General features: G+C 55.4%; 1 protein-coding gene across 28 annotated transcripts in view; it reads right to left on the reverse strand.

The window, feature by feature from the left end:
* Window positions 1-3,001: 3,001 nt before the first annotated feature.
* Kif1a (kinesin family member 1A) overlaps window positions 3,002-24,331 on the reverse strand; it is a 93,660-nt gene continuing 72,330 nt past the window's right edge. For 10 of the 28 annotated variants that reach the window (XM_074072202.1, XM_074072222.1, XM_074072212.1 and 7 more), the window contains 14 exons: window positions 22,980-23,085; window positions 20,729-20,755; window positions 15,023-15,046; window positions 13,740-13,854; window positions 12,634-12,767; window positions 11,579-11,640; window positions 11,074-11,219; window positions 10,318-10,518; window positions 9,738-9,815; window positions 9,008-9,132; window positions 8,272-8,424; window positions 7,584-7,776; window positions 6,606-6,724; window positions 3,002-6,189 (listed from right to left, as the gene is read on the reverse strand). In XM_074072202.1, the coding sequence (XP_073928303.1) occupies window positions 6,147-6,189; window positions 6,606-6,724; window positions 7,584-7,776; window positions 8,272-8,424; window positions 9,008-9,132; window positions 9,738-9,815; window positions 10,318-10,518; window positions 11,074-11,219; window positions 11,579-11,640; window positions 12,634-12,767; window positions 13,740-13,854; window positions 15,023-15,046; window positions 20,729-20,755; window positions 22,980-23,085 (1,526 nt within the window). In that variant the 3' untranslated portion in view covers window positions 3,002-6,146. The remainder of the gene's footprint in view (window positions 6,190-6,605; window positions 6,725-7,583; window positions 7,777-8,271; window positions 8,425-9,007; window positions 9,133-9,737; window positions 9,816-10,317; window positions 10,519-11,073; window positions 11,220-11,578; window positions 11,641-12,633; window positions 12,768-13,739; window positions 13,855-15,022; window positions 15,047-20,728; window positions 20,756-22,979; window positions 23,086-24,331) is intronic. The other 18 variants (XM_074072226.1, XM_074072228.1, XM_074072214.1 and 15 more) reach the window with 3 other exon arrangements.

Below are 24,331 nucleotides of genomic sequence, written 5' to 3' on the forward strand. Positions count from 1 at the left end.
CTGCTCCTCTGATGAGTGCCAAGTGACCCGAAGTGAGAGCCACACAGGGAAACTATAGGCTTCACAATGAACTGAAAACACATTTGCCTCCTACTACTGTACAGACCACACAGGCTCTGGTGGACACCAGGACAGAAAGCACCCTATTTCATGGCAATCCCCAGAAACATAGAGGGCAGTGAGCACCTACAGATGGATATGAAGACATACCAGTACCAGACAAAAACACCTCTGTTTCTCCTGAGATTGTTTTGGAGGAGGCAGAAAAGGAGAGGGATTTGGCAGGAGGAGGCTGGAAGCCCACACTGGGGGAAGATGTGCAGCCATGGGACATCTTAGGAAGTACTGTTGGCCCTCTGTGGGACTCATCCAAGCCTTTAGCAGAGCTGCAAAGTCAGGAATACACACACATGCATGCACACATGCACGCACGCACCCTGGTGTCTGGGTTTGGGGATGTGGCCATGTGGGCTGACCAGGCCCACTCAGCTGGAACAAACCCTCTGTCTGAGAAATTGCAGTCTGCAGGGCCAGAGTTTTCAAATATTTGACAAATTGGGTGAAGGGTATTCAGTCTCTCTCTACTGTTTTTTGTAACTTCCTGTGAATCTACCATTATATCAAATACTAAAAATAGATAACCCTTCTTTTTTCACTTGTTACATTTTTGAATTTCCATAATATATAATTCTTTTGAAAATAAAGAAAAGTCAATCAAGCCAAAAGTCTGAGCCTGGCAGAGTCACAGCAGTTTCCTTGTGAATCCATGGGGAGGGAAAAATGAGTTCACACCTGCCTTAGCACAGGGCCAGACACACTGCACCAAGGGCTTTTGTTTTTAAACAAATCCAGTAAGTGTGGTGGCACACACCTGTAATTCCAGCTCTCAAAAGGCAAAGTCGGAAGGATCTCAAACCTGAGGTCAACCTGGACTACATGGTGAACTCAAGGCCAGTCTGGGCTATACAGTGAGACGTAATCTCAAAAAATACATATATCTATATATATGTATTTTTTGTATACATTTATATAATATATATTCTTTTTAAGTTTTTGAAATTTATATATATATGTGAATATTCCAGTGGTAAGATGAACCTGTCACCGCCTCTGCTCTGGCTCCACCTGGCCTGTTCTTTGGCCCCAAGGAAGACAATGTTTGCCAGCAGACTCTGGAAGACCAAGGAGTGAAGCCAGGCATATTGGGCCGCAGGGCTGCTGGATGGCCCTGGGCTCTGGTGGCTGGTGTCCCACCCTCCATGTGGCTGGCCCTGGGGTCTGGGCCCACTTCCATCCCCTGGGCAGTGCTCAGCCGGGTGCTGCTGTCTTATGCCGGTGAAACATCAGCCCCTCCTGCCTGGGCATTCCTCCCCTCCATATTGGTGCCTCAGTGCAGTCCCTGGTGGGCAGTCCTCCCAGGCTGGGGTCCATTCGGCCCTTCCAATGCATGCAAATGTCTGCCCTGATCTGGAAGAACTGGAAGTATGGTGACTCTCTACAGTGGACAGACTCACTGCCTAACTTAGCAGGAAGCCACTGTCACTCCTGCACAGGAGGTGACTCTGCTTATGCCCTCAAGCTTTCACAGCCTCCAGGGCACCCAAGGGGCAGTGACCCTGGGACGCCCCCACCCCGCCAGCCATGACCAGCCCAGCCTGGCCAGAGTCCACCTGTGTCCAGGCTGACCCAGACAGGGAACCAGTGGTCATCTTCTATGGGGAAGCAGCCAGTAACACCCCAATCAGGAGGTTGGCCTGGTTCTCTTCTGCCACCAGCTGCCCTCCTGCTCTCTCCACCTTCCTTGTGGTGCTGTTCCAGAGCCTGACGTGGGCCACTGAAGGCCTGGCCTTGAACTGTGTTCTCTCTGAGCAGTTTGGACTCTGAGGCCATGGCCTAGGGAAGGTCCTACTTGCCCCTCCTTGGTAGCAGCGCTTTGAACTGAGACTCTGCCCTAAGATGGTTCCAGACCCTGGACTCAGTCCCGTTGGCCATGATCTAGCCTACTGCCCTATGCTCTAAGGCTGGCCCTGCTCAGCCTGGAGTGACCAAGCCCCTACAGACTGTCCCAAGCTCAAGTATCCTTTTGGTCGTATGTGTCTCCAGTGGGGCTGAACCCCAGTCTTGAGCACTGGGGTTCCAGCCAGAACCCCCATCCCTTAGAGGCATCCACAAGCAGGCCAAACCCAGTGAACTCACAGCTAGAGGACCACAGGGTGTCCTGTCCACAGCTCAGGAAATAGAAGCAGGCTAAGTCCCTGCCATCTGCTGTCCTCCTGGTCCCCACCAACTACAATCTGGAACCCATCAGGCTGGAGGTCTGTCAGGATCTGAGGTCCCCGCCCACTCCCACATGGTGGAATCCCACCTGTAGCCAGCAGGCGGCACTATGTGTGGCCCCAGAAGCCTCTGGTCCCCTCCCAGGTCCCCAGAAGATCCAAACAGGCAAACGAACAAACATCCTCCCTGTGGTTGTCTTGGAGATGGCCATTTGTCACTTCAGGCCCTAAAAGCACTCACCTCAAGCCTGAGGTCTGCAAGCACAGGCTCCCCACTCATCCTCCCACAAGCCAAGGTGGCCATGACGCTATGGGGACCTCCAAATTCCACCTTGGCCTCAGGCAAGGCCAGAACCCATGAGTAGTGGCCTCACACCAGTAACTCAGAAGAAGTTCTAAGGGCCTGGGGATGAGCACGTGCCCTGTAGGCTGGGGCTTCCCAGGACCCCAGACCCCCCAAAGGTGGCCTGGGAAACAGTGCAGCAGCCTGGCGGAAGCCTAGCATGTACGGGTGAGGACACTTGGAGCAGGTGCAGCCAGTTTCTGAGGGAAGCAGGTGAGCTCAAGCCCAGCACCTCCTTGCAGCTCTCACCCCTTAAATCTGTCCCTCCACCCGAGCGCTGACACTATTTTGGGACTGTGCTGGATAACCACACCTGTGAGTCCTTTCAGCCCCACCCATCAGACCGAAGCATAAATAAAGGCGCAGCCAAGACCCACAGGTGTGCATTGCGGAAGAACCACGTTTATTTCATAATTGGACAGAATCTTAAGTGCACACGAACAGTACAGGAACCTACAGCTAACACTCGGTGTAAACAGCAGGGAACTAGTCGTTACGTCGGAATGGTGGCTATGACATGGGTCCAGGGTGTGCCCACAGCAATCACGTATGTACAAGCCAGGGACGCAACCTCCCAGCCACAAGGGGCACTCAGGACAGAGGAGCTACAGGAGGCACAGGCCCAGGGAGAAACTCAGGTCAGTTACAGCTTCTGTCCATTCTGGGGGACTGCGTGGCTCTGGTCCCAAGGGGAAAGGAGCGTGCTTTCCAGGTCTCCACACCAGGTGGAGCTGGCAGAGGACCAGCATCACAATCCTGCTCACAACTGTTTTATCGCCACACTCAGGGGGCTCCAGGGATCAGGATCGATGAGGAAGGGCCACTTTCCACAGCCATCCTAGGGGTGTGTGTGTGTGTGTGTGTGCGTGCACATACGGTCAGTGAGTAAAACGCTGGCATGATTACTCAGAGCAGGAGGACAGTGACTTCTCACCTGGGCACCAGTAGCTCTCAGTGGAGCCCGAGTGCTGGTCTACCTGGAGCCTAGCATCCTCTCCTGGGGCCAAAGAAGCAGCTCACCCTCTCCAGGGGAGAATGGCTACAGCCTGAGCTGCATCAAAACAAAACACCTGGGGGGACTGGCTTTCGAGATCTTTCTTACCCTCTGTACTTAGCAGGGAACAGTGGCCCAACTAGATCAGACTTCCCAGGCCAGCCTTCTAGGTCACAGATGTGGAAACCAGATCCTAAGAGGTTGGAGGAACTGCCCTCAGTCAATAGAACATGTAAGTAGGTTCGGGCAGAGCTGAACAAAGAACCAGATTTCCTGACTGTGGACGAATTTCATCAATTCTGGGTTTCTGGGCTCTGTCTTGGGGCCTCCTCTTTGGAGCAGAGCACACCTCAGCTCCCAGCCAGTGCCAAGATGGCACCAGGTCAGTGGAACAATTCCAGGGCCTCCATGGCAGTGGGGCTTCCGAACATAAGATGACCCCCAGCTCCTTCCCTTTCTCTCGGTCCCACCCCAGGCACAGGTGCTCTGCAGGTTGGCTGGCCTCAGACCCTGTAATCTGGGTGGGGCCAGATCCTCCCAAGGCCACAACTTCAGGCTGGCTGACCTGAGTGGGCCTGGTGGGCCTGACCTCTCTCCTGCTGGGGACAGTGCCATCCATGGAAGCAACTGAACTCAAAGCAACTTCCTCAATCCAATTCTGGCTGCCTCAAGGTGGTCATGAGCACCAGAAGGAGAGCTCTTTAAGAACTGTCCCTCCTGTTCCTCCTCCCTCTCTACATCTCAGCTTCCTGCCTCCTATGTCCACAGTGGGCAGCAAAGGCCGCCTGGTTCTTGGACAAGGAGGACATCTTTATCTGGGATCTTGAAAGAAAGCCAAGCCCTGTGTCTCACAGATGTGGTTTCCTGAGAGCTGATGCTATGGACAGGTGCTCCAGGCTCTAGAGGTGAATGATGGTGACCAGATGCATGGTAGTTGAGCCCAGGAACAAAAAGGCAAGCTCCTAGTCTCAACTGGGTCCCCACCGACCAGCAGGCATAGACACTGCTGTGAGCAGGGGGGAGGCTGCTTGCCCTAATCCTGATGTCTGGGGAGACCCTAAAAGCAGAACCTCTCAGTGCATACAGAACTGGGGCCCACAGGTCACCACCTCTTCCCCCAGGAGGGATGCAGCAAGCACTTCCAGCCTCAGGAATGTCTGTGTATCATGTGGGGGCTGACAGGACACCTCAGACCCACCGGCCCCTTCAGACCAAGTGGCAAGAACTGGCAAAGGTGGCAGAAGGTGCAGAGAGGCACCTGGCTCCGGCCTGGATACTCAGACCTCAAGTATAGCCTGTTCTGGGTGGGCCACGGGGGAGAGAAGTTTATAATTTGGTTACTATTTTTCTGAATGGGCCTGTGGTATGAAAATTCTCACAGGTGAGAAGGAAGGAGCACCTTTCACAAGACCACACATGGTCACCCTTGTCTGCCTGACTAGAATACAGCTCACCCACAGAGCTTTCTCACTGGGACCCACAGAAACTCTAGTTCCCTAGGGCAAAGAGAGGACAGTATAAGGATCCGCCAATTACAGCACTTCTTCCCAGGGCAATCTGGCAACCTGGCACTGACTCCTGTTTTCACCACAGCTGAAGAGGCTGCAGACAGAGCATCTGGAGTCTGCAACACCCACCTTGAATGCCCACTGTCCTTGCCACCCCATGGCCCTGTGTCTAATCCCAGTCACCTGCTCCAACCACCCTGACACACAACTTAGTGAAAGCCAGTCTGTGCTGCCCAGGGACCTGATCTTCTCCCTCTCAGCCCCACCCAGGATGGTCCCTGCAAGCCTCATCTCAGATCAGTTCATTCTCTGGCTCCTCTCAGGGAGAAGCTGCCTGTGCTGTCCTTAGCTCAACCCATCCAGGCACTGTCCCTTCCCCACCAAAACAGCACACACCCATCTCAGCTGCTCGGGACTCAGAAACCTGGAGGCCACACACACACAAACACACACATAGGTGCACCTTGGAGAAACCAAGCCAAGACAGGTGTCCCCCATGTGCCAACTGTGAGGAACCCTAGCTTATCCAGACACATGCTCCCTCACTCTGCCCTTAACAGGCTGGAAACACAGGTGAGAACAAATGGGCCAGGTGGGCAGGGCTCCATCTGAATCTCACAGGTCTACCTGGAGGCATTAGAGATAAATACTTATAAATAGAACACATTCTTATAGTTAATTCCCAGTGGACCGTTTCAACATCACTAACTAGTGTGTATTAATTATAAGTCTGTCTATGCTTAAAAAAATATTTGAACGGCAACGATACCCCAGGTCTTGTGCCCTCTGACCTTGGCATTTCCTAACTCTCCACTCAGAGCAGTTTTAGAAGAAGAAATGACAACAGCGCAGCCTCTAGGGGCACAACCAGTCACGTGGCACAGGCCCCCACCAGAGGTGGGGTTGCTGGGCCCAGCACAGGTGTCCCCTGGTGGGGGAAAGGCTGGACGGCAAATGACAAGACAGATGGAGAAGAGATGGAGGAGTGGGCCAGGCCGATGGGTGGCGGGAGGGCTCCGGCCGGCTCAGACCCTCATTTGTGCAGACCTCCTTCTAGAGAGCTTGGACCTGCAGAGCACCAGGAGAGAAGTCATGGTCAGGGCTGGGAATTGACTCCCAGGTTGCACCTATCAGGCTCTCTGGCAATAGGGGGCAACCCACTCAGACCTTCATATGACACAGTAGACCTAGTCCCTTCTGGTTCCCTTATATCCAGATGGATACATCCCTCTGGGACTTACCATGTGAGCAGCAAAAACACAAAAATGTTATTACTGCATTAATGTCAGCAAGAATGCGCCTCCCTCCCTCCCTCCCTCCCTCCCCATTCCCCACTCCCCCAAGTCCACAGGAGCAAGGAGTGCCTGAGCGTTCCACCCGCCGGAGGTCTGGATATCTGCTAAGGTCTCCTTGTGGTGTTTCTCTATGCAGGTCTTTGCTAAAAGACCCCAAAAGAGAAGGTGCATCGCTTGCCCAGCTCATACCGAATGGTCCCAGCCAGGAGGGGATTGAAGGCATACAGCCAGTCGTGCATGTCCTTGTCACTGTTTGCCTGCAGCAGGATACCACGGTGCTCGGTGCACACAGCAAATGTGTTGGGCGTCTGTAACGGTAAGAAGGCCCTGTGGTGACGCAGCTATCACCACTTCCAAGAAGGGGACCTCTGGGAAGACCTCACGGTAAAAGAAGGCCACAGGCCACAGCACAGCAGGGAAAAGGCAGGACCAACTCCTCTGCAGAGCACGTGCCGTGTCCTGATCACACAGGACTGTGAGCCCTTTCTGAAGCCTCTAAGGTTAGGAAGCCGTGTCCCAGGGCTATGCTTACCACAGCTCTGCATCCCTAAGGGATTATCTGCCCCTCATGGGCCAGGTCCCTTCCCTAGGACCCTGATTGAGCTGCCCCATTCATTCTTCTGGTATCTTCTCTCAAGCCCCTGCCCTGTGTGGTGTCATGGGTGACAGCCAAGTTCACACTGCCACTCCCACCCCAGGGAATAGAATAAAAAATTCTCTAGTGGGTTTTTATTTCCAGAAAGCCTATAGAACCTTCTCTTCCCAGCCAGTGGCAAGGAACAGGCTCCCCCACACACTTGCAGGGCACTGCTTGCTTGAGGAAGGGAGAGGAAGGAGACAAAGCCAGGGACAGGAAAGCTCACAGAAGACATGTGGCCCTGTCCAAACTGCAGGGCTGGTACCACCTGCTTCAGATGTCCCCAGGAAGACATCTGACCGTGGGTCATTGCAGAGGAGAAGGCACCACCATCAGGTTGTGTGCCCATCACCAACAGCTGTCACCAGGACTCGGGCCCAGTGAGGCTGACACTCTGGTCTCCACCCTCTCTGGATGGGAGGGCTTGTCTAGGCAGTGAGCAGAGGAGCCCACCCACCCCAGGCATGGCCTCAGAGGAAGACAATGACTGCCCCACCCCTGCGGGGGCCTGAGCTGGGCCCTGACCGCACCTTGAGCATGGCCTGCTGGTCCTCGCTGTACTCCACCTGGGCAGTGGAGAGGTTGAGCACAAACCTCTCCACAGTGTCCTTGTCGCTGTTGTACATGTAGGCATAGGGTCGTCGCACCACCACGAAGCGCTTGGCCCAGCCGGCTGTGTGTGGCTCCAGGAAATGCAGGTAGCCCTTCTTGGAGACGATTGGGCTGTGGGGCAGAGACAGTGGCTGGTTTAGGGATGTTAGGCAGTTAGGGTGGGGAACCCAATATGAGGGCACATGATGCATCACTCCAAGCCAGGACCATTGCAGTACTGGTCATCACACAGGGCAGGAAGTGGCCCAGGTGTCAATGAGCACCCAGCAGACCCCAACACACAGGAGGCCAGAGGCCAGAACCACCAGTCCATCTCTGGGCCACTTTCACCAGCTATACATGGATGGGGAAACTAAAAAATAAAAGAAGCTGAAGTTTCTCAGAGCTGACACATGATGCCCTGTGACCACTGGGTCCCAGCCCTGGGCCCTGGCTCTGACTCACCTACCTATCCTTTACCCACACACAGACTGTGGGGGGTTAGGACTGACCTTCAAGTGCAGAGCTGCCCCACACACCTGACCCCTGGTATCAAGTTCTGTCCTACACACAGGTCAGGAGCAGCTGCCTGTCCCATGCTGGTGCAGAGCTGGGGACCCCACACACCTAACTCGGATCTCCTGGATGTCAGGGACCAGCAGGCGTTGAGGCTCCTTGTCTGCTTCCGTTGCCCGGGCAGGTGAGGGGAGCTTCTTAGAGTCGACATCTGGCACAGGCTCAGGTTCTGGACTGGCTGGCCGGGAGCAGGGCTGTGGGGTCCTAGAAAGCAGATAGATGCAGTCACCTCCTGTTGGAGGTCCTTGCTGGGCTCTTTCCCCCCCAGAGCTGCTGGGGACAGCATTTGGGATCTGCATGGCTATGGGACACAGGCTCTGCCCGATTCCAGGACTGCTGGGTTCAGTGAGGAGAGCTGCACAGTGACGCCAGGCCCAGGGTCTGAACGCCATACTTCTCCCAGGCCTCCCTGCCCTTTCCTCTCCTCCCTTCCCCCATAAAAGCTGACCCGGCTTCTCTTTATCTTCAAAGTCAAACTAAAAGTGGCACAATGATCTCTGGGGCTATTCAAGCAGGGGGACTACCAGGCCCAAGTGAGGCCTGCTGTCTCAGGATGGGCAGAGGCTTAGTGCCTTTTTTCCTTTTTATTTTCTTTCTTTCTCTTCTTTTTTGTTTATTTTTAAAGAAAATTTAGAGTCTGGCATGATGGCAAGGTGGAGGCCAAGGTGGGGACTGGTGCACTCCAGGGGAGCCATCGCAGGGCCTGCAGCCGCTCCAGCCTACTGTGTCCAAATCTCAGCCACTGTCATCAGTTGGCTCAAATTCCAACAGCCCAGAAATCACTCACCTCACATCAGGGGCACCATAGCGCCCTTCAACCAGAGAGGGGCAGGTGGAGGAGGGGGTGAGCGTGGCTGCCCCCAGAGGAGACATGGATGGGTCTCGCAGCAAAGTGACAGACATCTCAGAGAGCTGCAGGAGAGAGGAAGCCTATCTCAGAGAACAGTTTATGGACCTGTGTGGGCCCGCCTGCATTTTACCAGCTGTTTAGGGAAACCCCCCAGCCTCAGCTCAATGTGCCCTCTGCTCTGGCATGCCAACCCTCTCCTGCCAGTCTCTCCCAGGGTCAGACTCTGCCCTGACCCACGTGGGCTCCAGGCAGGCAATGGAGGTGGTTATAAGCTGGGTGGGCGCTCCATTTCAACTCAGTGCAAGGGCAGCCTTTGAAGGTTATGAGGATGGAGGGAAGGGGCACAAGGTCTGTTCAGCTTTGGGAAGGTGGTGAGCCTACAGGACAAGGGTCCCAAGAGGAAGAACAGTGCCAAGCAAGGGAATGGGGACAGAGCAAGAGCCACTGAAGGCTGGACTGACATGAGGTTGCTCCAAAGTGAGCCAACCCTTCATTCACACCACCCCTGCCACTCCACCAACCTTGGACCCCTGGCCCAAGGAAACCAGTTGTTTAGTTATGAGATGTCTCACTGCGTCCCAAGAAAACCCTTACTGCCTTTGTCTGGAGGAAACGACTCATTCTTAGTGGGATGCAGCACCCTGCCCAGATCCCAGGTCCTGCCCACCTTGCTCTCGCTAGCACTGATGCAGACGTGGCCATGGCTGTACTCTCTGTTGAACGTGTGCGTGAGGAGGCGTAAGCACTGTGGACAGAGCATATGCACGGTCAGGATGCTCTACTGGCAAGGCCCAGGGCTTCCACTCCAACCCAGGCAGACGGAGCCAGGCCTGAGCATAGTGGGTCAGTAACTTCATCGACCCAGGTGACCAGGTGAGGCAGGGAAGTCCCCAGGGGCAGTTCCAGAGCCTGAACAAAGGCCAGGAGGCAGCATTGCCCAGAGACACAAGGCCTTTCTGGCAGCCTGCCCAGTTGCAGAATGGGCCAGCTCTGGATGGAGACAGTGAGATCCCATAGACTCAGGGATTCAAGAGGGCAGATCACTGCTAGAGGAGAGGGCTGTAAAAGACTCTGACCTGATGTTCCCAAAGGAGTGCAGTGGGCTGTGGGCAGCTGGCGAGGGAACTTGCAAAGTTCCCTACCCCACCACCAACTCCTGGCAGCTCTGAGTAGAACCAGCCACTGATAAGGCTGGACCTGTGAGGACTTGACCTTGGTTGGTCATGTCACCCACCAGCTCTACCTACCTTGACAGCCAGCTCTCGCTGCCTCTCATTGGGAGCCTCCAGGGGTGACGGCCGACCTTCGGCCGACAGTGGGGAGGAGGCACCAGAAGAACTTCGGGACTCAGAGTCCTCACTGGAGACCGGGGACAGTGCTTCAGGGCCAGGCCGCTGGGTGGTCTCCAGCTTCTCCCGCAGGAGCAGGTAGTGCCGTGTCTTCTCCACCTGCATGGGAGCACAGGCTGAGCCGGGAGCACAGGCTGAGCCGGGAGCACAGGCCTGGGAGGGTCTGCTCCTGCCTGGCTATGTCAGGAGGCCCTCAGGTGAAACAAGCGAGCAGACCCAAGGGTCCTGCTGCTGGGCAGGCACCCTACTATTTGTGCCTGTCCACCAGCTTGTGCCAGCTTTGTAGGTTGGTTTCCCTGACCAAAGTAACGGGGGCCCCACTGTAATTTCCTCTCTGGTTTCTTTCCCTCCCTGTCCAAAAACCCCAGTCTTCTGAGCTTACATTGAGAATAATCCTTCTGTTCTAAACTGGCCGCATTTATGCCATGAACCACGAAGCCCTGCGATGGGCAGGTTAAGGTGCCATGCTCTGTCCTGGGGGTGGCCTGTGACTCCCTGGCCCTGGCCTCTGGCTGGCATTGGGTACCAGGTACCAGACCATCTCCAGCTTCGTTCCAGAGTCAAGGCTGGACAGGGCGTCACAGGCCTTGTTCTTCTAGGTCATGCTTCCCAGGCTAGGGCAGGATTACCAGGTCTCTGGGCCCCTCAGCTCACCTCCTGCAAGAGGCTCAGCTTCTCCAGCTCCCACTGGTGGTCTAGGATCAGGCTGTCACTCCGGGGCCTCCAGCCTGCCAGGTTCTCCTCACCCCGGACATAGGCCACAGATGTGTCCAGTACCCGCCGGCGTCGTCGTTGCATCCCTGGACGGGGGACAGACACGCTGTCCTCCCTGAAAGGCACATGGCTTCTCCCGGAAACTCTGGAGCCCAGTTGCCAAGACCCTCCCCTCTGGGGTCAAAATGGGCTCCCTTGGCCTTGGTCCACACATTGGCCTCTAACCTGGTAGCACTGCAGGGAGTGGCATTCCTGACTTTCCACTCACCATCCTCATCTGAGAACATTTGGGGGCCACAGGTGTTTGGCAGGTGAAGTACCGTCCTGCCCCTTCCCCTCTTCCTGCCCCCCTACACCAGCTAAGCTGAGGTCACCCTGGGCAGAATGAAGGTTGAACTGCTAGGCTCCTGACTGGCCCAGAAGAAAGAGAAGAATGGTGGCCTACCTGGGCTGCCCGCATCGGCCACATGGCACAAGCTGAGCTCATACACACCAGTCACGCGATTCCTGTAGGGAGCAGAGGGAGGGGGACATGTCACCAGGTACAGAATGGGGATGGGCAGACAGAATGGGTAACTGACTCGTCACCATTACACCACAGCCTCATCCCAGGCTGGAACCAGGTGACCCGTCACGGATGGTGGGTACTGAGTCTCTGAGCTTCAGCCCCTGTTGAGACAATCCTCACCCCAGACTTACAGCCCCCAAATAAAGATGCATCGGAAACTCTTGCTCAGGTGCCCATAGGACCCAAACAGGAAGCCAAGACCCCACAGAGGCCTCAGCTTTGTCTCTACCCAGGGTGATAACTGTAGCACAAGCACATCTGCCCCCAAGTCCTCAGTGTCTGGGTCACCAGCCCCCACTGGCCCTGCACCCTACAGCTCTTGTGGACATGGGCCACAATAGCAGCAGTGTCCCATACCCCTAAGTGATTTCCCTGGAGCTGAGAAGGTAGGAAGTGGTCAGAACACAAGATGGGCACTGGGCCTAGGGTCTGGCTCAGCTCCTTCAGGCTCTCCAGCCTCTGAGAGGAGCTTCTCAGCTCACATCCCACTGGAAACTCTGTCCAGAGTGACCTCCACACCTGTCCCCCATGTTCACCCAGCTCCTCCTTCTGTGTGCAGCAGACAGCCTAACTGCACAGGTCCCAGTGGTCACCTAGTAGGGGTATGGGGCAGGTCCAGAAGGGGCTCCAGCCAAGCATAGGCCTTCCACATGCCCCTGCAGACTGGTAGGCTCCCTTATGCCCCTCAACATGGTGTCATGTCCTTGCATGTGCCTGTGGCCTCCACTGGCCTGCTATCAGGATGAGCAGAGGGAAGCTGTAGGGTTCTCACTGAGCTTAGAGGTTCTCAGACACAAGTCACACAAGTTTCACACATCTGGGGGACACTCAAGATGTACAGAGTTCAGCCTGGTCCTTACCACGTCCAGGGTGGGGAGGAGGCAGTCCCCTCCTCACCACCCCCGCCCCAACCTTTCCCTCAACAGACTCACCCTTCTGAGGCTCGCAGGCTCCCACTACCAAACAGGTTACGGATGGAGCGTGAGGCTGGCAGCTTGGCATCGCGGGAGTAGAAGACCATGCAGAAGTCCTTGGTGATGACGGCTGGCTGGGTGCAGTTCTCCATCTGTGACAGGGCAGCAGAGACAGTGAATGGACACAGGGATACCCTAGAGTGCCCAGGCCCCATCTCCCAGGCTCAGTCCTCAGGCACCATCCCAACCTTCCTCTAGGAGCACAGGGCCCCACCAATAGGCCACCTGGGCTGACTGGGCCTTAGCATGGTCCCGAGTCATATGGGAGAAAGTCTCTGCTCAGCAGCCTTGAGACAAATCCTGAGGGGTGGGGGAACTAGGGCTCCCACTGTTGATGGCAGAAATCCCAGTGCAGGGTATCCCTGGATCCAGACTCAGGCCCCTCCTGGAAGCCTGGCCACCTCATCATAAAATCAGGGACACACCTTGAAACCTCAGTGAGGATCAGACAGGCCCTGGCCACACTTGCATGTTTAACTCTGCAGTGCCACAAAGAGTGTCCACATTATTCCAACTGTGCACCCCGGGCATCCTGAGTCATGGGGTACCATCTATTGGTATTTCTCAGGCTGACCGCTCCATGATCCCATGAGGCAGTCATGGGAGAGTAATTTGGCTCTGAGGAAAGGTGGTGTACTGGCAGATGCCCAGCCTCCACCATTCCAAAACCTCCTTCTTCCCCACTGCCATGCCCAGCTAGAAAACACCCATACTCTAGCCTCCAACTGTACTTCAGAGAGAGGTCACAGCCCACGTCTGGCCATAGCCTGTAGGTTGCGGACTCTGGGAGCATGGCAGGAGGTGCTTCTGGTTTTGCACTGCCTGGAACATAGTGCAATGGCTAGTGGTGACGCAGTCAAGCTTTCAGCCACTGAGGATAGGGGAGTGGATTAACTGTGTGCCTCTCCATTAAAAGCACATGGATTTCACTCAAGGACTTGAGTTGTCCTCTGAGCAGACCTGAGTGCCGACTAGAATTGCCCAGGGCTCACAAGCACCCTCATCACCCCTTTGCAGCAAGGCACTTCCAGCACCAGGGAGTGCCCCAGGCGTAGGCATCTTGCCTCAATGTAGGCAGACAGGGTCATGTAGATCTTCTCCCGGTAAGGGGTGACGCGGTTCAGCAGGAGGGAGTTGTGCATGGAGCTGTCCCACGCCACCTCAAACTGGTAAAAGGTCCTGGAAGGAAGCAGACAAGGTAAAGACAACACGTGGGGTCGCTCCCAATGGGAACATGCAGACAGACAGACAGATGTGGGGCCACCGCAGGGAGAGCTGCTGGAGTCACAGGTCGGGAGGCTGGGGTGATGGCTCCAGAGGGATAGGCTCTTCCTCACTCAGGCCTAGGACTAGACCGGGGCCTCTAGTGGCCATCATTGTGAGCCCCAGTTTCTCAGCTCCATGGAGGGTGGATTGGGAAGAGGGTAAGGAGGAGGAGGCAGGAAGGGGCTACAGGATGCACAAAGGATGGACAAGGGAGAAAAAAGGGAAGGTGAGGGAGGAGCAGAGCCACCGCCAGGCCCCACCCAGCTTCAGTCTGAGCAAGGAGGTGCCACAATCTCTCCCAGGCCTGAAGGGGACCTATCTGGGTTTGCCAAAACCCTTGGCCTATCTCCTCCATCAGCCAATTTGCCCTGGCCAGAGGAAGGCTCTGGGCAAGGATGCTTGGAATAGAAACCTGGTGGCCTCTTGTGGTCCCCAGTAGAGCTACACCCTGGGAATCTAGATCACGGACTCTTCTCTCTGTTCTTGATCTCCAGCCTGGAGGCCCAGGATAGCACAGGGCCATCCCTAAGAGGCCAGGACTTTGTGTCCACCATGCTCCCCAGTCTCTCAGGCACCACTGCTCTGTGACAGGGTTGTGTTCTATGTGAGAGAACAGTTTCTAGTCTCCTCTACCTCTTCCTGAGACTGGGTGCTCACTTGGAGGAAATTTGCCTTAACCCACAGCATGGCTACTCCACAGACCCCCATTCCTATCCAAGCACCCTCACAAAGACACAGTTGAGACAGGTTAACACAGACAGCCAGGCTGCAGCACATACTCCCACATGGCCTGGCCCTTCAAGGAGCACAGAGCAGGCTCCCTGAGGCACAGACTCAGAGGGTGCCACGCTGTCTTGCCTCCTGCACAACACAGCCCAGGATGTGGGGCATGGGGTAATAGGTCAAGTACATGGAACAAGGCATAGAGGCCAGACAGGACTGCTGTTGAACACAGGGCACCAAGGAGAGTCCAAGTGGGGGGGAACCAGAACAGGGCAGACAGAGAACAGGCAGACACCAGAAGAGAAAGGAAAATGGACAGAGCCGAGAAGACAAGCAAGCAAGAGAACAGTGGCTGTACCTAGTGTCATTTCCGAAGGAAACGCTAAGGGAGGCAGCCAGGACACACGCACACACACAGAAGAGAGCAATACGTCAGAACAGGCCCTGCCACATGGCTGGCACAGTTGCTGAGGGGCCCAGGGTGCACTGGCCACTCCCAGCCCACTGGACCCCAAACAGATGCCCCTGCTGCCCCCAGGTCTACAGCGAGAGTCCTGGGTCCAGCCCTAGGTGGGCAAGCCAGAGCCAGTATCCACTGCGTCCTGGCCCAGGACAAACTTCTAACTGCCAGCTTCAAGTGCTGCTGAGCTGCTTTCCAGCTGCACGACCTCAGAGGTCACCGGCATCTCTGTACTGCTTTCCCGTGGGACAACAGAGCAGTAACTGTCTCTATCTCATCAAGATACCCTTTAGATTCAGTGAAGTAACACATGAATGAGGAGAGAATGGGAGCTGTGTGTGGATACCTGGGCAACAGTGACATCTCTACATTGACACCTGATAAGACCAGCCCAAGGGGCCCCGCCAACCCTCCTTCTGTGGGCCATGACCTGATTCTGCCGTCCTCTTGTCCAGAAAGCCTCTATGAAGTGCCCTGCCAGCTTCACTTTGCTCCAAGTGCTCTGTGTGTGTAGACACAGCTCCCTCTGTATGCCCTGGAAAGAGCCAGGCCTTCCCAGCGAGGGGCCTTCTCAGAAGCCATGTCCCACCCTGCCCTGGGCCCTTATCGCTCCACTCTGAGTGGGACACACCAGAGGAATGTAACTGGTCAGGCCAGCATGACCCCAGAGATCAGCTGGGGCTGCTCCCAGGGACAACCAGGTCTGGAGGGCCTTAGGTCCAGGTCCAGGTGAGGAGGAAATAAACCTGCCTCCAGGCAAGGCTACTTCCAGCATCTTGGAGGAGCATTCTTCAGTCCATTTGGGACAGGGCCCTGCTCTGGTCAGACCACAGAGAGCTGGACTCTCACTGAAAGCCTGGCAGTAAGAGCTCCTCTGTGAGGATGTGTGGGCTGTGGACAGGGCTCTACTGGACGCATGTCCATAGTTAGGATTAGACCTTCCCAGGCTGCTGCTCCATCCATTCCCCAGAGCCCAGAGGGCCAATCAAACCAGAGCCCCCATGGGGAGCTCTGTCCAAGGGCTGTGACAGATGCTGGCATGTGCTGGGGAGCACTTTCTCCACCTCCATTCCTGCCTGACAGGCCAAGGGGACCTGGGCAGGTGATCCCATGTCCCCCTGTGTTTGTAAATTGGGAACACACATTTGCATTGCTTGACATGAAGGGCTGTGCTCACATTAGGAGCCCAGCTCCAGGCCCCGCTCCTGCCAGAGGCCAGGAGTGTAGGTGCGTGTTTCCACCTGGCCTCCACCTGGCAGGTCACAGGCACCTTAGGTTTGACCGAGAGCACTGGTTTTTCTGTATGTGAAGTCATGAAAGGAAGGTGAAAGTTGTCAGGATCAAAATGGAGTCACTTGTGTCAACCCTAATGACTAACAAATAAAGCTGGGAGATCATAAAGGAGTCACACACGATTGCCTGAGAGAGGCTTTCACAAAAGACTGCCAGAACCATGAGCCTGCACAGAGGCCACTGCAACCTTATATAAGGACACCTGCCCCTCCCTAACCATAACCTTCAACCTCAGCAGACACCACACAGTTACTGATCATTGAGACCAAGAATACTGATTGAAAACATCTGATGTAATCCTCAAAAATCCTTTAAAGCCTTCCCCTTGCCTCCATCTCTTTGAATAGCATACATGTTCCCATCACAGTGCACTGCTATTTGCAAATAAGTACCATTGTTCTTTGCAGAATCTCCTCTGAGTATTTACATTGATGTAAGTCATGTCTACACAGATGGCCCATCAAAGCATATTTAAGCTACCCTGTGATTTTGACACCTTGCTTTTCTTACAAATATCTTAGCCCTCATGAGCACACAGGAAGGCAAAGTGGGCAGGTGGGCATGATGAGGATCTAAAGATCTAACCCCACGTCCAAGGCTGCAGCCAGAAGCTCAGAATGTCCCCAGAGAGTACATTTCTCCTGCCTACCACAGTGGTCCAGACTCTCCACAACCAAGTACCACCACCTACTAATGTGCAGTTCCAGAGTTGCTGGACCAGGACACACCAGAGACCACCAGCAGCTGGACCCTCTCCCTGGGACTGAGACTGACACCGCCATCCACCAGGTTGAGTAGCTGTGGCCAACATGCACTCTAGGGAGGCTCAGCTGTGCCCTGAGGGTCAGTGGCAGCCTCTCTACCTCCAGCCTGGGTCCTGATCAGCCCTGGCCCATCTTCCCAGCTGTTCAAGGGCAGCTGGGGGCTCCCTCCTGGCCTGAGCCAGCCCTGCCTCTGGGCTCTGACTTTGGAGGGAAATATGAAGCTAGAGAACCTGGTCTTTCCCCCACGGACCTTGCAGCCTGGCCCAGGAACACACACTCAGTAGATCAAGGCAGGAAAGGGAGAGAACTGAGCAAGGCAGGTGAAGAAGGCTGCCTGGAGGTGGCAGCACTGCTTCTGGTTTTGAAGCCAACCAAGATTTGGGCATAAGAGCTGGGAGGGCAGATGTGCCAGATGGAGCAAATGCTGCTGGGAAGAGCTGCATCCTGTTTCCACCAGACCATGGGAACATGCAGGTACCCAGAAAAACAGTGCTACACCCCATCCAGGTTCCACCTGGCAGGCACTAGTACTGCAACTTAACAGGACAACCAGAGTTGGCCATGGGCTCCCACTCCCAGCCGAGAGACAACGTTCATTCATGGCTTCCAATGGCCCACATCCAAGAGTTCAGCCTGGGAGGCCACTGTCACTTGAGAAGGGGGACCCTGACCAGACCTGACAGCAGGCTGGCCTGGGCCTGGCCCAGGATTTGCTGACCCCTCACTCCCTCCCCTTCTGTGCTCCCAGCTCAGCTGAGCTGCTCCTTCCTGGCACTGTCCCCCACCAGGCCTGCCTCCCATGTCAAAGAATTCCTGTGTGAGGATGAGGTCCTCATAGCCCAGGATTCTGATGCAGGTCCACGGGTCCCAACACTGCTGTGTCCCAGGATGAGGACAGAGCCCGCTCAGTCAGTGATGGGGTGAGGAGTGAATGGACAGATGACTCCTCATGCAGGTCTGAGCCCCACAGATGCAACTCTCAGAACTGAGGGCAAGTACTGTGGCCTCACAAAAAAGCAGAGAAGGGCAGAAGAGGAAACAGGTCCATGGGACCTGCATCCAGGCCCTTCCCCAGGAGGCTGGAGGATCCTAGGGACATCAGAGTAAGGCCTTTCTTTGGGAAAATAAGTTCCCAGGCCTGGTGGGATGAGTGAGGGGGCCAAGCTGCTCCTAAATCTGCCGTGGGTATCTCAGGGGCAAGCCTCAGCTTTATTGTCCTTCCTGTCCCATGCAGGCCAACCTCGTGGCCTGGAGCAGGCAGTGAATGATCTTGGGTAAGGGGCAGAAGGTCTGACCAAATCTTTAACGTGCAGATCAGGACACAACGCCCCCATTCTCATCCTCCCCAACTCTCATGGTGGAAGTGTGAGACCACAGTGTCTCAGTGTGGCCCCTCGAGCACAATGGCAGTACTTAGGACAAAGCAGTGTTTCTGCTCAGAAGTCTTTTAGCAGCGAACACTAACTAGGTGATAGTGATAGTAATGCACGGTTTCCTGTGTCAGGAATGAGCCAGGAGGTTTCCACATCATCTCATTAATCTCACTGCACCCTAATCCAGCAGCCATTATACCCATCCTCAGGGAAATGTCATCCAGAAGGTTCCACCACTTGCCCACATTCACACAATCTGCAGATGGCTGGTTGCCTGGGGTTCAGCATATGACCCATGGTCCCTGTCCCCTCCAGATGTCTGCGATGAGACACTCCTTCCCCCTCCCCCTCTTCATCTACCACCATGGTAGATCCCAGCCCCACAGAACATGGCCCGGGGCCTGAGTTTAGGGCTCTGATGCCACCTGCCTTCCCTCTTGAGGTCTCTTCTTGAACACCAAGCCCCAGACCTGCTGCCACCGGGGACAAGAAGTTTATCTCTGAAATGAGAGGAGAGGACCAGGTCCCCCTAGGTTGAGGAGCAGGGGCTGATGAAGCAGGGCCTGTGAGAAATTGGCTTCCTCTCTCTCCACAGTACCATTGTTGGCTTGCTTCAACCAGAACCATCCTGGAGGCACCAGGTGTTTGTATCTGGGGCATCCAGGCCCAGCCGAGTACATCCCTCCAACATACAGAGGTTGTGGAACCTAAATTCTTGCAAACCCAAACATGAACAAAATCTGCATTTTGTCATGAGGCTCCCCCACCCGACCCTCGTGAGAGCATAATGATGGGCTGAGAAGCTTCCAGGTGCTTTCTACAGGAGGGAGCATGACCCCAGATGCTCTGCACAGACTGCCCACCTCCAGCACTAGCTAGCACACCACCTCTTCTACCCTAACTGACTGCAGGAGAGGGCACTCCTTGCTTGAGTGCAGCCATCACTTCAGTTTTCCCTCAACTGTGGGTCCCCAGGAAGGGACAGCAGAGCAACCAGTCAGCAGCAACCTTTGAAAAAGATCTGCTCTCTGACACAGGTGCATCCTTCCAGGTCCATACCCAAAGGAACTCGCCATGGGCGGCTGCAGACTTACAATCCCCTGGGGCCTCCTCCTGGCCACAGGTAGGCTCTCAGCTACAGTACTGGGGCACAGCCATGGCCCCCATCTGCACTGACTCATCACAACCATGACCTGGCATGGACACAATGTCACAGTCCCAGCTGAGCCCACCCTACCCTGGAGCTCCAATCAGGGAGGCCACCAGCACCAACAAGTCTGAAGATGCAAACACTCATGGCTTCAAGAAAGCTGACCCACAAGATGACTACCTTGAAGCTCTGGCCACCATCCCACAGGGGCCCTCCATTCGGAGTCTGAGTTTTCCCTGGACAAAGTCTGGATTAGGGGCTTGGCAGTCATCCATTCTCAGGGCCTTGCTGAGCCCCAGTCCTGAGCCAGCGTGGGCAGGAACCTCTCTCAAGCAAGGGGAAAAGAAGCCACAGTCTCCCCTGCCAGGACCAGTGTCTATGGTAGATTTGAATCTGGACAAGCCAAGGCTCTCTTCATAAATTTACTGTCTGACTCTTCCAAAATGGAACACAGTGGTCATGACCAGGGGAACAAAGCTAGAGTGTTGCCCCTTCTCCTGGCTCATGGCCAGCCATGGAATGTGCTGGAGCGGGAGCTTCCTGGCAGTGGGTGCTGTCTGCCCTGTTCCCTGTGTTCCCGGTGTTGCCTGCTACAACTCCTCATAGGGAGTGACTGGCTCTCATGAGCCAGTGCAGCCCAGGTAGCCTGTCGGCCAGCCTGCATGCAGAAGATGCCTGGCCCACTCCAGTCAGGCAGGGGAGTCAGCATGGGCAGCAAGGCTGGGGGTAGGAGGGACGGGAGGCCAGCCAGTGTCTACAAAGGCAGGAAACTATGAAGCAGCCAAAATCAAGAATGGGGGTGCGAGGGACTCAGCCAAAAGGAGGGGGATATGGGAAGAAAAAAAAAAAAACAATATTCCAAAGAAATAAAATTTAAAAATAGGGAGAAACAAGAGGGGAAAGTAAGCAAGTTTATGAGGAATTGTAAAAAGCTGGAAGGTAAATTCTTAGGGTTGTGTTGGGCCACTGGGGAAGGAAGAGGGAAGGTAGAGGCTGAAATAAAGCCAAGGGGCACAAATGATACCTAGGTATGTCCGAATCAAGAAACTGCCTGCAAAACACAAACAACCACACGTTAGTGAGGGTGGGTGGGACAGGGCAGCGGGGCGGCAGCAGCAGGGAGCAGCAGGGGGCTGCCACTACGGCTGGCAGGCCCATTCTGGACCAGGGAGGCTGCAAAGCAGGGTCCTGGCAGCAGGAGGAGGCAGCCCAGGCCACGGCAAAGCGTAAGGGCAGCCCGAAGTCCCTGGGCTGCAGCCAAGATGGGATTTCCCTGAGTCTCATCCTCAGTGAGGGAGGCAGACCTCAGAGCAGTCTGGCCCATCATGGGTTCCTAGGACATCAGCTATTGTCCAGGGAACAGGAAGCCATGGCCAGTGTGGGCCCTTAGGGAGGAAGCGACAGGCTGAGAAGCATCTCTGAGACTTTTCTGGAGGGGGTTGGGAGGTCTGGGAGGATGCACCAGCATTGGCAGGAGCCAAGCAAGGGGCCAACACATCTGGCCCAGGTCTGGATATGCCTTCTTCCTTCCTGGGACCCAGGGCCTCAAGCCTGGGCATGGAGCTGGATGGACTTTCACTTCTCATAGCCACCAAGGAATAAGACTGAAGCAGGAAGTCCCTGGGCCTCCAGGAATGGGAAGAAGAGGGGCAGAAGAAGGGCAAGCCATTTAGCCAAAGCCTTGTCTATCTGAAGTCCAGCTGTAAGCTGCCATCTCTGTCATCCTTAGATTAGCCAGGGCCCAGGCCCCCCCCATGACACCCCTCAGCAGCTGGGCTGGCCAAGAGAACAAGAAGATCCTAGAGACATGGCCCTTCAGTGCAAGGAGATAGCAGGGAAGAGAGACCCAGGAGGCACCCACCCACCCACCTCTTTGTGGTCCCACTACTCCCTTTCTGCCCCTGGAGTTCAGGAGCTGCCTACATGAAGGAGAGGTCAGGGATCAGACCCCAAAGCATCGGCTGGTGACAGACAGGCCCTCCCAGCCACCACACTTCTTTCTGGGGTCTTGCTCCCCCATGGCCCAGGCATAGCAGCAGTCCATACCTATAGGCAGCACCCATATTGGATTACCTCTGTGCTTTGGCAGAGTGCATTCCCATGGTGATAGGAGAGGCAGACTACAGAAAGCCCCCAGGCCCTGCTCAACCTCACCTCCCCCTCCCAATGTGACCACCAGCCTGCCTGTCATGGCCCCACCTCCCAGAGAGAACAAAGCCCAGAAGTAGAGGGCGAGGACCACAGCCACATCTGCACTATGCTGCCTCTGTCCAGCTCCCGCCTGAAGCTGCCCTGGTGCTGAGGGGTAACCCCTGCCCACGGCTCCCAGGTAAGTATGAAAAATGTGAGCTCTTCTGGACTGGGGAGTTGGAAGAACAGGAGCCATTACCCATCTTATGGACTCTGCCTCCCCTGCAGAGGTGCGGTCACCTCAACCCCTCACCAAGCATAGCCAGCCCTCAAAGACGTCTTCCCCATGAACACAGTCCCCAGCTCCAATTCTAAGGGTCAGATTTTGACTCCCGTCTGCTAAACCAGGCTGAGCCCTTGGAAAGAAGCCAGGCTGGGGCTTGGAGTTCCTACCAGATTTCTCCCAAACCCGAGGAAAGCAGTGTCTTGACAGTCATACCTGCTGGATGTGTTCCCCGCCTCCCCAGGCAGGGCAACTCTCACAGTGCCCCTGCCCCCAGGTAGCCTCTAAGCCTCTGATGTGGTCTTTCACATCCACCCATCCTGACAAACTTGGCGGGGCTTCCAAGGATGTCCCAGGTTTGGTCACCCCTCCACTGCCTAGATACAGGTTAGCTGGGATTGTTCAGGAGCTTGGAAAAAAAAGGTCCTGCTTTCACCCAAACCATTGACCACCAGCTTCATGAGCCTCTAAACCACCCCCAGGCCCTCAGTCCCCAGGACCCCTGCCAAAGGCTACAAACTGGCTCACAGAAGTGTGTCCCCGTGGAAGCATGGGCCTGCTGTCAATACAACACCTCATTCCCACCTGCCCACCTGCCCACTCCATGCTGGTTCCCTGCTGGGTGACAGAATAACCTGAGTCCATGAACCACAGACGAGGGACAGGTACTCAAATGAGCTGAGGGAGGCCACCAGCCTCCACTCACTGCACCTGTCCCCTTGGATGTCAGAAAGGAGGGCATGAAGGCTTTGAGGCTGGACACAGCACTTATGTTGGGTCAGCAGATGCCATGGTGGGCTGAATGCCGACTTAGGCCTGTCTCCAGGAACAGAGCCCACTGCTATCCTTCTCAGGGACTCACCGGTCATCCTGGGCTGGGTAGATGTATCCAGATGAGAGGATATTGAGAGACAAGATGTTGGGGTCGATCAGGGACTCGTCGGTTTCTGGAGTGTTTCGGATACGACCTGCGGGAAAAGCAATGGCCGCATGTCACTTCCTGGGAGGCCTGGAGGGGGTGTGGGGCCACTGCAGTCTCTTTCTACTACTTTGTATGCTTAAAAATAATAGTAATGGGGAAAGAAAGAAGCACCATCTGTGCCATAAACTCTCTCCTTGCACTGGCCATCCTCTGGAGCCTCGGAGATGCATGAATTTGAGGTCCATCTGTCTGTCCATGTCTCCTAATTCCTTGCTCTGGTGGTGAGTTCTGCTCACTTGAAGGAGTGAATGGAGCACAGGTGTTTCCTCTATTTAGCCAGTGAGAGTGCCCAGCCTTCCCTTTCCTGTCGCTCGCATGGAAGATGTGGCCAGGGTTTTATTGTGCACTCTGGGCTGTCTTGCCCTAGTTCTGGAACTCTGACCTGCAGCTTTGTAGCATTCGGGTTCTGGGAGGAGGTAGTGTAAGGGCCTGCAATGAGCCCCTTGTCCACACCAGGCCCTCCAGGAATTGAGATGCCCACAGGGAGGAGGGGCTCAGGGCAGGGAGAATCTGCCCAGAGCAGGATGTCAGTCCTGGGGACCAGGTCTCTGCAAAGGTCTCCACTTGTAGTCTGACAGCTACACCTAGTCGGGGCTTTGACAGTGGTGGGGGCTGGGCTGAGCTCAATTTGTACCTCCACCCTGCCCTACTCTCAAAAGGCCACCCACCCAGACCTCACAGCTACCCTAGGGTCTCTTCTATCCTCATCCCTTTTGCTTACCCTTTAAGCCCCTGTCCCCCCACAGAGGAAGAGGAGAAGGTGCACCTGGGGCAGACTCGGGGGTACCTCTGAGCAGGTGTGCCTGGGCCTGGCAGTGAGGCCAAGGATGCAGCCTGCTGTGCACCCTTTCCGCCTCTTGGTGTGGAGGGGAGACCAGAATATCAGCACAACTCTGGTGCTGCCCCTTCCTGAGTGTGGCCCAGTCCAGAAGCCAGGTGTTGGACTTAATCTTGCCTTTGACCTGACTCACTTTCAGATTCACTTCAGGTTTTTTCTGATTTGTGTGAAGTTAGACACAAAACTTGTAAAACAAAAGTGTTTGCCCTGTTGCCTCCAGACCTCCTTGCCTCTTATACTCTGGGACACAGGGTGACCTCCTTGCCTCTTATACTCCGGGACACAGGGTGACAAGTCCACCCAGGGATGCCACCCTGAGCTCCTGCCCTGCCCAGCCACCATATCACCAAGGACTGGGCAGACCTTCCAGAGAGCTTGGCTTTGCCAGGGCAGA

Source organism: Castor canadensis, chromosome 4 (genome assembly GCF_047511655.1).
Source record: "Castor canadensis chromosome 4, mCasCan1.hap1v2, whole genome shotgun sequence".
Taxonomy (NCBI): Eukaryota; Metazoa; Chordata; class Mammalia; order Rodentia; family Castoridae; genus Castor; species Castor canadensis.